At 39.9% G+C, this 12542-nt stretch overlaps 2 protein-coding genes across 2 annotated transcripts in view; both read left to right on the top strand.

The window, feature by feature from the left end:
- Positions 1-1590: 1590 nt before the first annotated feature.
- LOC138929781 (uncharacterized) lies at positions 1591-4311 on the top strand. Its single transcript, XM_070289360.1, has 4 exons — positions 1591-1594; positions 1815-2213; positions 2298-2929; positions 4223-4311. The coding sequence occupies exons 1-4, from the start codon at positions 1591-1593 to the stop codon at positions 4244-4246; spliced, it is 1059 nt and encodes a 352-aa protein (XP_070145461.1). The 3' UTR covers positions 4247-4311.
- Positions 4223-12542, top strand: part of HECTD1 (HECT domain E3 ubiquitin protein ligase 1) — a 71364-nt gene continuing 63044 nt past the window's right edge. Inside the window, exon 1 of the mRNA XM_069559429.1 lies at positions 4223-4495. Within this exon, the coding sequence (XP_069415530.1) occupies positions 4356-4495 (140 nt within the window). The 5' untranslated portion in view covers positions 4223-4355. The remainder of the gene's footprint in view (positions 4496-12542) is intronic.

Genomic DNA, 12542 nt, shown 5'->3' with positions numbered 1-12542 from the left:
AGTCAAAAGGTACAAATTTCTAGTTATAGTAAAAAATATGTGCCAGGAATGTAATTTATAACATAATAATGATAATTAACAATGCTGAACATTATAAGTGAAAGTTGCTAACAGATTAAGTCCTAAGAGTTCTTTTTCATCACAGGGAAGAAGTATTTTTTAATCTGTAATGTGTTATCTATATGAAATGATGGATAGGTTCATCAAACCTATCGTGGTAATCATTTCATGACATATGTAAGTCAACTAATTATGTTGTGTTCCTTACGATTACACAGTGCAGTGTGTTAATTATATCTCAATAAAAATGGAAGAAAAAAAAATTCTTACCATACAATCCAGCAACTGTGGTCCTTAGTATTTATCCAAATGAGTTGAACACTTATGTCCATGTAAAAACTTGCACCTGGGTCTTTATAGCAGTACTTTTAGCGCCAAAACTTGGAAACATTCAAAATGTTCTTCAGTAGGTGGATGGATAAACTCTGGTACTTCTAGACAACAGAATATTATTTGGCCCTAAAAACAAGCAAACAAAACAAAAAAAGAGTTATTAAGCCATGAAGAGAACCTTACATGCACATTATTAAATGAAAGAAACCAATATGAAAAGGCTATATATTATATGATTTCAACTATGCAACATTCTGAATAAGGTAAAACAACAGACTCAGTGAAAAGATTAGTGGTTGTTAGGGGCTAGATGAGAGTGGGATGAATAGGTAGAGCACAGGTGATTTCAGGGCAGTGAAAATATTCTGTATGATATTATAGTGGCGGATATATCAAGATATGTTTGTCTAAACCCACAGAATATATACAACACTAAAAGTGAACTCTAATGTAAACTATGGAATTTGAGTAATAATGGTTTATTGACATACATTCATTGTCAGAAATGTACTAGGTCGTGGAGTACTTTTGACAGCTGTGCATGTATAGGGGCATTTATAAAACATTTGCATGTATAAAACATTTTTAAGATTTATTTCTTCTCCATAGGAACTGTCTTCCTATTGCCAAAAACTAGACCCTTTCTCTCTCCACTGCTGGAGGATTTTTCCAATCTCCCAGTTAATCTCCTTTTCAAGGTAGTTCCTATTAGCTGTTCTGGTCACTCTCGCCCTATACATCTTTGTAAGACTCTTTAGAACTTTTCCAGTCAATGTTCTAGTCCAGAACTTGCTACTTTACCTCAGCATAAATTCTGTATCGCACACATTTAAGTCCCTGCTGACTTTTGCTCCTATTTTCTCCATCATTGCTTAACGCTGGTTTTTGCTTGAGGCACAGGTCCTCTTTCCTTTGTTTTACAACTGATCAGGCTTTGCTTTCTTCTTCCTCCTCCCTTGTAGTGTTCACTTTATACCCACTTCTTCAGGGTCCAAATAAATGCCACTTCCTCCTTGAAGATTTTCCTGGCAGCTCCAAGTCACATTCATAGCTCTCAAATAATCATTCTTACGTGCTGTAGTTGGGACAAGATAGTGGAATCCTCAACTCTTATCTCTTAATTTGACCTATGAGCAGGAGACCTAGGAACTTTACCTGCTATAGTGGGACATGTATCTCTAGACATTCGAGGCGCAAATGCGTAATTTACAAAATACTAGTTCTTCAAAGATATGCAGCAGCTCCTCTGCTTAAAGGAACACGCCTCAAATACTAATACGCATTTTTGTTTTTTAAATACAGTGGGTGTAGGAGCATGGTTTACTTATCTCACAAACCAAGGGATTCATTTCTTGATTAAAAAAAAAAAAAGAAAGCTATATCACATTTCCAACTAATTACGTCTCAACTGTCTCCAAGAGCTTCTCATAAGCAGGCATGTTTTGTTTTCAACGCGTGTGAAATAAAACGTTCGAAGGGACTAACTTCAGACATACTTAATATCACAACCCATAGGAAAAAGTCGAAAACACACTCGAGGTACTGCTGCTTCCTGGGAACGCCACCGGGCCTGAATTCAAACCTTTTGGAACCTCAGCTCTCTCGTCTGTACAGTGGAGAGGATACTCGACAATATTTACCTCCCAGGGTTGTGGTCAAAGGTTTTCTTTCTGAACTGCCGGGCAGTTTGCCTCCCAGGACCGAAGGGTGGCGCTTTTCTTCCCGCGATGCACTTCCGTGCGCGAGGAGGGGAGACCAGCGAGGAGGAGAAGCTCTCGCCGGAGGCCGGGTCCCAGAGGCGGGAGGCCGGGCCAGGACAGGTTGGGCCGCAGCTTCGACGTGCAGCGTTGGGGCTTTCAGCAGGAGCACGCCAAGGGTATACACACCGTGCAAAACACGCTGAGCGTGCGTGCACCCGTATGTGCGCGGTGCTGGGAGCGCGCTTCAATTGACAACGAAACGTGAAGGCGCAGAGCGTACGAAAGGAAAGCGACAGCTGACGAGGCCGAGGGAGCCGGAGACCTTCTGTAGCGGCGACGAAGCTACCGGGCGCTCCGCGACCCTGAGCCTCGGGCCGACGGGTCTCCACAGCGCCCCACGTGGCGGCCAGCGGGGTCGCAGCCAGCGCAGCCCATTTGCTCCGCCTCCGCGGCGCACTGCTGCCCTCCTCAGCTTCCCCGCCCGGCTCTCCCCCGACCCTCTTCCCTTCCCCCTCCCGGATCGCGATGGACGCGGTCTCCCCCCGCCGCCGCCGCTGGCAGCACGGCGCGGGCCTCTAAGCTGCAGGGCCTCTGGAGCCGCGTGCCGGGGTCGGGACGTGAGCTGGCTGCCGCCGGTCTGGGGAACCTCTGGCTTTCCTGTCAGCAGGTCCCCGCGGAGGAAGGGGAGGGACAAGGCGCGGCTTTTCCTGTGCCGCCAGCCCGGCTCGACCTGCGCGGCCTGCGGCTTCCTGGGAACTCGAGGGCCGCGGCCGGGCCTGGCTCAGCCCGCGGCCTGCTTGGAGCTGGACCGGAGCGGTTTGAGACGACGGGCCTGGGTAAGAGCTTGAGGAAAGGGGACGCAGGAGCGCCTTCGGCGGTCGGAAGGGTCAGGCCTGGTTCCGGGATCAGGGATGCCTGGCGGTAGCCCGGGAGCGAGACCCCAGCCCCTGGTGAGGTCGGCGGGCTGCCGCCGACTCACCCGCTTGGCCCCTTTGTTTACCTCCCCCGACTCTGCCCACGGCGGGCCCCGGCTTGTCCGAGCCAGAGCCCATGGCTGGCCCGCCTTGTCCTTGAGAAAGGATCGCCGCCCGACGGGGCCAGGGACGTCCCCCCGGGCCTCGGAGTTCCGGGCGCCGCTCCCGGGAGACCCATCGCCCTGCCTGCTCCGGCCTCCTTCTCTCGGGTAGAGAGGCTCGCAGCTCCACCTCCAAAACTTACCCTCCTCCTCGACACAGGTAGCTAACTTAGCCGGGTTTGGTTCGGGAAAACCGGAGCGCAGTGCCTGCGTCTCCCGGCGCCGGGTCGGCTGGGCCCCGAGTTTTGGGTCACCCTTGCAGATCGCCGCCGTTGGGTGCCCACCGGAACCTGCCGCTGGATTTATGCACCTGCAGCTGGGTTACGAGGGACCCAACGCTGTCCTCTCGTCAGAGTGCTTTTGAGTTTTTGTATTGATTTGCCAGTTGGGGCTGCTTCTCTGTTGTTGGCTGCTGTTGTTTTTAACCAACTGCCCCGTTCGGTGAGGATGGGTAAAGAGGACCGCAGATTGGCCTGTGTTCTGATCTGTAACGTGTTAGTCCATTGCACTTACTTGTAGCATTTCTTTTTAAACTTTTAAGAACAGTTGCTGCTACTGCCAAAATTCCTAATCAAATCATAGATAGATCTTGTATATCGTTTGTATTTGGACATCTTAAGGATAGCAGTAAATTAAATCAGCAGAATTTAAGAAGTTGAAGTTAATTTTAGAGACTTGATTTGGAGGGGAATTGGATCAAAGTGCTAAGTTTCCTTAAAATACTGAATCTAATCCTTATCAGAAGATCAGCTTTGGGTGACGGAGGGGGAAGGAAGTTTTCTGGGGAAAAAAAGAACCCTAAGTAAGGTGTTGTTTGCCTTTTGGCAAACATGTTGGTGATAGCAATAGTGGGATCCGAAGCTTGTTTGACTGTCTTTGACAAAGGCGGCTCTGGTTTCCAGTTTAAGCAGCAGCCTAATCAGCTTATACTCTTGTGCAAAACTGGTTTTATTTAGTACAATGTATGAAGTTAAACCCGAGGAATAAGGAAAGTTGGAAAACTACGGTTAAGTACACTATCCAAACATACTTACAAGTCTTTTCTAATTCCTAGGATACCAAGAAAATCTGGCTCTAGCCGATGTAAAAGAAAAGAAAAAAAATTAAGCCCACGCTGTTCAGTCCTGGACATTTAAAGGAATTTTTGCCTTTGCTTTTTAAATTTAAGCAAAGAAGCCTAAGAAACAATGGCAGATGTGGACCCAGATACTTTGCTGGAATGGCTGCAGATGGGACAAGGAGATGAAAGGGACATGCAACTAATAGCCCTTGAACAGCTATGCATGCTGCTTTTGATGTCTGACAACGTGGATCGTTGTTTTGAAACGTAAGTGCAACCCTTCATCATTTTCATTTGGGGATGCTGTAGTGACCTGGGCATAACGTGTTTTCAACCATCTGCTGATTTGAATTTGTATAGAATTTTTCTTTAGTGAGTTTTATTTTTTTAATATAAATTTATTTTAATTGAAGGCTAATTACTTTACAATATTGTATTGGTTTTGCCATACATTGACATGAGTCCGCCACAGGTGTACATGTGTTCCCCATCCTGAACCCTCCCCCCCCTCTACCCTCCCCATCCCATCCGTCTGGGTCATCCCAGTGCACCAGCCCCAAGCACCCTGTATCATGCATCGAACTTGGACTGGCGATTTGTTTCACACATGATAATATATATGTTTCAATGCCATTCTCCCAAATCATCCCACCCTTGCCCTCTCCCACAGAGTCCAAAATACTGTTCTATAAATCTGTGTCTCTTCTGCTGTTTCACATACAGGGTTATCGTTTCCATCTTTCTAAATTCCATATATATGCGTTAGTATACTGTATTGGTGTTTTTCTTTTGGCTTACTTCAGTCTGTATAATAGGCTCCAGTTTATTTAGTGAGTTTTAAAACTTATCTTTTGAAAAGCTTCTGTAGTTTTGCATTAACAATTTTCTGAGAAATAAAAATTGGTAGGTAAACTAACTCCAGTAATGATAATTGTGATGACACAAATACATGTTTGTTGACTGAATAGGAATTAGTAGAGAATGCTAATTCTACCCGATAACCTGACTGATTCATTTTCAAAACATGTTATAAACTGAGAAAATGCAAATGCTTCTTTATTTCTGTATCAAGAAATTGACTTGAAATTGATATGAAAATACAGATAATAATACATTTCCAACTGCCCTTTTGTCATTGGTAAGTTTTAGGACACTGTGTTTTTTTGGCATTGTTGTTTTGGGGGTTTTGTTTGTTGGTTTTTGTTTTTTTGGTGGCGCTTTGCGGCTTTCTGGATCTTAGTTCCCCAACCAGGGATTGAAGCCAGGCCACTGCAGTGAAGGCACTGAGTCCTAACCACTAGAACACAGACTGTCAGGGAATTTCCTGTACTGTTAAAGCAACTTACGGCTTTGTAAATTTCAGTTTGGAGAGGGTATAAATTGAATGTTAACCACATGGCATAGTTTTTGGAATAGTAAGATTGAGATTTGAGAGTTTAAGCAATTTTATTTAGAGGATTATGTAGAATTTGTGCAGAAATGTTAAGGAATCATTACTAGGTTGGCCATTAATGCCATGTTTTTCCTCTTATGTGATACTTGCAAATACTGAACACATTTGTTTTTTATTTATTTTATATTTATAATTTTGAATTCTGGTGATAAGTAAATGAAGACTCAGATGCTTCTTTATTGGTTTTAATGCCATTTTGAAGTAATTAGTAGAAAATGTTTGAGATGTTGACAAAATTTGGTATAACTATCTTAATTTCTTTAAGGTGGGAATAAGGCTGAATTACTCAGTAAATTGATGTATTTTTGATCATCTTCATTTTTGAATGGATCATTAATGAAGATAAATTAATAAATGAATAATTAATAATCTTAGTTGTAAGTCCCATTGAGGCGGTTCCAAATCGCAGTCTGTGGCTCATTTATTTCAAGTAGTTATTGGCAAATTTTGAGAACATAATAATTTAGCCCCTCTGTTAACACTTGTTTTGGTCAGAATCATAGAACAGTGAAATAGATTTTTGAGCATTCATAGCTTTCATTAGAGGGTTTTCATTAACCTGAGAATTACATCTGGTATTTTAAAAAGTTGTATGTACCAATCACATCAACTATCATATCTTCCATTAAGTACTAACATGTAGTAGTGGAGGTATTTGTAATGGCATTTTTAATAAGTGTCATTATATTAAAACAGTTTTAAAGGAAATTGTTAAAATGTCAAACTCATCAATGCAAAATCCTACCATCCTAATACAATTGTTATTCTTTTCATTATCCTTTCCAGACTTTGGTCATATTTAATATAATGTGAATGAAATTAAAACCAGATTCAATTTATATTTTTTATTTACTAAGTGTAGGTATAAGAGAATTTCAAATTGGAATGGTTAGCCCTGTTTTATTTAGTATATCAGTAGCTTGTCTATCAAAAGTAGACAATTGATTAAATTTATGGCAGTTGTTTTTTAAACCTTTATTTAGCTTGCTTTCTTCATTCAGGAGCCAAATTTTCTTGTTGTCAGAAGGAAAATTGTCTTTAGTTTCTTTAAACCAGATATGCAGCATGGTGAGGTGGAAAGAATGGCTGTGTGTCATCAGAGACCTGGGTTCAGATTCTTGTTTGCTAAATGAAGTTTACCCCTTGAGAGCTTTACTTTCTTCCTCTGTAAAAATGACAGTAATCTCATATCTGGTTCTCTCCTTGTGAGGAGTAAAGGAAAGAATGTATGTGAAAAGTGTTTTGAGTAAAGTGAGCTAACTTAATGTCATTAAATATCTAATGTTGAATTTTATTTGGAGACTTTATTTCATGAAACTGTGGTGGGTTTTGAAGAACCTTTAAAAATTCTTTGAAACAGTCAACAAATAAGACAGGAGAAAAGTAGGATGATGTGCACATTTTAAATATGGGTGAAAATATCTGTTTTAATTTCATAAGATAGTAGCAAGTAGTCCTTTTAGTTATGTCAAGTAAAGCAAAAGATGCCTATATATTCAGATGGGTTTTTGTCTGATTAGCTTTTATTAGTAGTTATATGTTTGTTTAGTCAGGAAAGGCATATAGTGTGGTATATAAATAATGGCCTTTGGAATGAGATAGACATGAGTATAGGTTTTCATGGAGATTGAATGTGATAATACAAGTGAGATGCCTAACAGTGCTTTAAACATAACAGTTAAGTGTTTCTTTTTCTTTAACTTAATATTGTACATGGCTATCCATTTTTTGGTACCCATTCTGACTTTTTTTTTTACTTTGTTTTTTGCTGTGCTGGGTCTTCGTTGCTCTGCAGGCGTTTCTCCAGTTGTGATGAGCAGGGGCTCCTCTCCGTGGGTTGTGCGAGCTTCTCATCGCCGTGGTTTCTCTTGTTATGGAGCACAGGCTCTAGGCGCTTGGACTTCAGTGGCTGCAGCCTGTCGCCTCTGTAGTTGCCGCACGGGCTCCAGAGCTCAGTAGTTGTGGCACGCGGGTTTAGTTGCTCTGAGGCATTTGGGATCTTTCCTGACCAGGGATTCAACCCGTGTCTCAGGTGGATCCTTTAGACCACTGAGCCACAAGGGAAACTCCTTGACGGTCTTTTTGAAGTTAAGGGATATATGTTTTCTGTGAAGCTGTGATACTTCTTACTAATGCCTGAACTTAACAAGGTAATGCTCTAGAAAGTAAAATTCAAGTTCAGAGTTAGTTTTTGCTTTCATCTGTGATACATTAGTGAGTTAAATTTAATATGTTATACATTTGAGATAAATTTTAATGAGTTATAAATGAGTAGTTTTGCATTCGCATCAAAATAGGTGATCATTGTACATATTCTTAAAAGTAGATAAATCCTGGGCAGTTTAGTAGATCCTGCTACTAAATCTTCAAGTAATATAATTTATGTCTTCTGGGAAGAATCTAACATCTCCCCAGAAGATCCAGTAAATGGAATATTAGGGATAGTGCTTTTAGTCACCAGAAAGCTCATATTAAAAATATAATCATTTTACTTAATTATGAAGACGCAGAAGGATATACAGTAAAGTGTAAGTCTCTCCCTTTCCTGTCTCCTGGGTGACCAGTTCTCCTCTCCAGAGGCAACCACCATTAATCATTTTCCTGGTGTATCCTCCCAGAGAGAAATATCCTAAGACTGCCTCAAGTTTGGATTCCAGTACTGAATACAGTGGTAAAAGCCTCCTATTGTGTATGTACAGTAAAAGCTATTTAAAAATATCTACACCAGTGATAAATCTTTTAATCTTTTAAATTGTCTTCCTACTTTTTATTGTTAAAAAAAAATGACGAAAGCAGATAAGAATCTCTGCTCTTATGGTGCCTAGTAGTCTAATAAGGAACACATATTAAATAATTATAGAAATAAAATTGTGATTACAGGCTTTGATAAGTGCAATGAAGGAAAAGTTCAGAGTGCTGTGACAGCAGGTAGCAGGGGCATGACCTGGAGGTAGTCAGAGTGGTTTTTCTTAGAGATACGAAGGATGAGTAAGAATTTAAAGGATGAAGTATAAGGTGGTGAGATAGAAGGATGTTTAAAGGGAAGGCAACATGTGAAGAATTTTGAAGTGGGATGAGCATGTCGTGGTTGAGGAATTTGGAGAAAGGTAGTATGACTGGGCATGGAAAGGTCTCTGGAGAACTGTGTTGAAAGTTGGGGCAAGAGCAGATGGAATCTTGTGTGTGCTTTTGGTTTTTTCTTAAGAGCAGTGATGTAAAAGAGTGAGTGATGGAATTGTGTCTCTTAAAAGTACTAATTTTTTCTGCCCTATGGATAATAAATGTGTGATGAGGACAGAATAAATGCTTGTAGACTTAGATTTTGGAGGTAGAATAGTCAAATAGTTGAATGATTGGATATCAGAGTGAGAAAGAAGACAGTACCATGGATAATTCAGATTACAATGGATGATGATGCCATTCAGTGAGAGAGAAAGTCAAAAGAGCACCCTGTGTTTTTTTTTTTTGGTCACACCACATGACTTGTGGGATCTTAGTTCTCCAACCAGTGACTGAAACCGGACCCCTGCAGTGAAAGCATTTAAGTCCTAGCCACTGGACCACCAAGAAATTCCCAGGAGGACCATGTTTTTGAGGGGTGGAGATCATGAATTTGGATTTGGCTAGATTCTCATATCTGCTTTGCATTTATTGTGTTGCATTATGTTGTTTTGATTGCAATATATGAAAAAATTATCATCCTCCAATAGGTGTAGCTGGGAAAAGGAGGAATGTTGTAATGATGTCTTTGCATAATTTTGTATAGTCTCCTTTGATATCGTACCCAAAGTGGGCAAAGTGATAGTTTCTTAAAAGTTAGTTATAATGTGGATTCTGAAATCATGTCAATGAACTTGTACTCTTGTAGATTAAAATCTATTGGCCTGTTTGGTACTTTGAGTGGGTGGTTTTTTGTTTTGTTTTGTTTTGTTTTAACCCAAGTGTAAGCTTAAAAGATCTTGCACTGGTCATGTGAAAAATATTGATCTGTTGAGTTATACAGATATTCCTGGTGTTGCCATATACCATTCTACACTGTCACAAACTCATATTTGTTATTATAAGTACTTAATCAGAAAAGTCTTCGAATAATGGGATCTGTCAAGCTCATGGTGGCAGGAGTAAGTTTTTCAAAGTTGTAAGTTTTGCTTGAAAGCGCAAATGTTATCATTGGCAGCAAATACTGTCAGTTGTTTTTCCTTGAGGTGGAATGCTTGCTTGGTTAATTTTTTAAAAAATGTTTGCTAGATATCCAAGTCTGAGTAACCACAATTTGTCTAAAGTTCTTTCGGGTAAAAAAGATGTTGCATGAAACAAGTGGCTAGTTCAACTCTCCAGCAGTTGTGAACTACATTTCCTTGACACAACCATCTTTCTTGAGTATGCAGAAGTGCTTTATGCTTACTTCCTATTTGTTTAAGTAGAATATTAAAAAAAAATACACATTAAAAGGTTTGAGATTGTGTGGCAGAAACCAACACAATATTGCAAGTTTTTTTAAGTTAATTTAAAAAGGCTTGAGATTTAATAAAATGTATGTATATATATATATATTTGCTTTATCAAAGTAATGAAGTTGACCTTTTGTTTCATGTGATACCTTGGCAATGAAAATACAAAATGATTACCAATGGTACAGTTTAATGCTGCTGCCTTGATTCACGCTAAAGCACCAGCAGTTTTATCCACCATTGCTTTTACATCGTTAGTGTACATGTCAACACAAGAAAGAGTGATTAAAGAAGAGAAAGGACAGTTGTGCTGAATACTGGTGAGAGGTCAAGTATGGTGAAGACTCAAAGATGTCCTTTGGATTTAGCAACATTCTCAAGATCATTGATCTTAATGAGAGCTGAGTGGAGTGGTTTGAGGACCAGACTTGAATGGGTTGAGGAGTAACAGGAGGAAATGGAGACCAGAGTGTGGAAAACTTTTTTGAGAAAGTTGTATTGGGAAAAATAGTGTGGGGCTTTTTCTTTTAGAGGTCATAGAGGAGAGAGAATGGAGAATTCATAGTGTTCAGATTCTGAGAAACTGGGAGAGCCTTGGCTGCTGTCAGTAGTGGTGCTTTTTAAACTTTAATGTGCATACTGCGAAGCACCTGGGGAACTTGTTAAGATGCAAATTCGGATTCATTTGGGCTGGTGTGGTGCCTAATATTCTACATTCCTAGTATGTTCTCAAATAATGCTGAAGCTGTTGGTCAGAAAAATCCCACACAGAGTGTCAAGGCTCTGAGGCACTGATGAAGAGATGGACTTATGGTAATGTGTTTCTTATTGTAAGGCAGGGAAGATGAAGATTTTTAGGTTTGATGGGAAAAACTTGGAGAGATTTATGTCAGATGACATCTATTTTCTCCCTAAAGTAAGAGATTTTAAAAGAATGGTAACACTGAGAATTGGTTTGGGGAAATGATTATGTTCAGGTAGTGCTAGTGACTTCATAACAGATGCCCCTGCCTATAAGCTAACAATACGCAGAGCTACAGTCATAAAATATTTTTATGGTATTTTTCCCCCCAGTTTTATTGAAGTGTAATTGACTATATTCTGAAAATACTGATTTGATTGTATCATTCCCTTTTATAAAATCTTTTGTGCTCTTTACCTAGTGAATACAATTTAGACGCCTTCAAAGACCTCTGCTGTATCTCACACATACATACTATTACTTTTGTTTTCCATTGCTAAGCATAGTGCCTGGTGTACAATAGCTAATATCCAGATACTGAACACCTTGAAGAGGTTCTGAACAACAGTAGAGTCTACATATTGGAATTTGACTTACTCCTTTTCCTTTTAGAGGGAAAGCTGTAATTTTCAACTGTTACGCCAGGAGTTATTGTTAGTTAAGAAATACACAAAGTCCAGAATGGGAGCAGGGGCAAGAATGGAATAGAAGATAAAGTGGGGTCAAAAGATGTTATTTATTATCTTCAGGAAATAAAATGTATTAATCTTTTACATTTAAAATTTTTAGTTTTTTAAAACTAAGTGTTCACTGTACAGACTATATTCAGTAAAACATCGCTGTTATAGATAACTTTATTTTTAAAATGTTTGCTTTCTTAATATTGCACATTTCTGAAACCTTGGCCCAAGTCCAAGTGATCTAGTGTGGAAAAGCGTATGGTAGTAATAGTATAGGAGATATTGCAGTTCTCAAGAGAAGTTCTTTGTAACCTCATGAAACTTTTTGTTCTTGTTTTAAGTTCTCTCTACTTACATTAGCGAAAGATTCTTTCGTCACTGCAGGTAGTATTTTGGAAAGTTGCTTAAGTTGGATTCATCTGAAGATTCTACTTTGTCTCATTTTTGTGGTTGACTGGTCTGACAGTAGTTCCGCGGAGACTGAGTGATCTTAAACTTTCCTAATTTGGCCACCTTTGGGTCTTTAAGTTGGTCTAGTATAGAACTAGATTGGATTTAATATGTAAAAGTAATTTCTACCTATGGTATAAGAGGTAAATATTTAGTGAGTTTGAAAGTTTTAATAACCCTTTAATTGTGATGCATCTAAACTTTTGTGCCACAGATGTATTCTTTCAGTACCATTCGGGAAGGACTGTGATTATTGTATACACGCAATTTAATTTTCTCTTAACTTTATTTAAATGACATATGGATTTTGACACACACAGAGTCATGTAACCACCACAATTGAAATTCAGAACAGTTCTATGGAAAATGAGAGATAAAAGTGGATTCCCTTTTTGTGTTGTGGGAAGGTGTACGGCAGGGGAAGGCGACCTGATGGAGATTGGGCTTGTGTGTGGGGAGTAGAGAAATGTTAGAGAGGGACTGGGCATAAGGATGAAGAAGCAGATCACTAAGAGAGCTGATGGGATTCTTTTTGTTT

The sequence above is a fragment of the Ovis canadensis genome, chromosome 18, assembly GCF_042477335.2.
Source record: "Ovis canadensis isolate MfBH-ARS-UI-01 breed Bighorn chromosome 18, ARS-UI_OviCan_v2, whole genome shotgun sequence".
In the NCBI taxonomy this organism is placed as follows: Eukaryota; Metazoa; Chordata; class Mammalia; order Artiodactyla; family Bovidae; genus Ovis; species Ovis canadensis.
Note: the sequence above shows the minus strand (reverse complement) of the source record. Positions and strands in the feature narration are given on the sequence as shown.

What these genes read in the sequence shown, in the direction of transcription:
- LOC138929781 (XM_070289360.1), top strand. An exon ending in GGGAGGCCGGGCCAGGACAG is followed by an intron (nt 2,214 to 2,297) that starts GTTGGGCCGCAG and finishes AAACACGCTGAG; the next exon opens with CGTGCGTGCACCCGTATGTG. An exon ending in GTTTGAGACGACGGGCCTGG is followed by an intron (nt 2,930 to 4,222) that starts GTAAGAGCTTGA and finishes TCTAATTCCTAG; the next exon opens with GATACCAAGAAAATCTGGCT.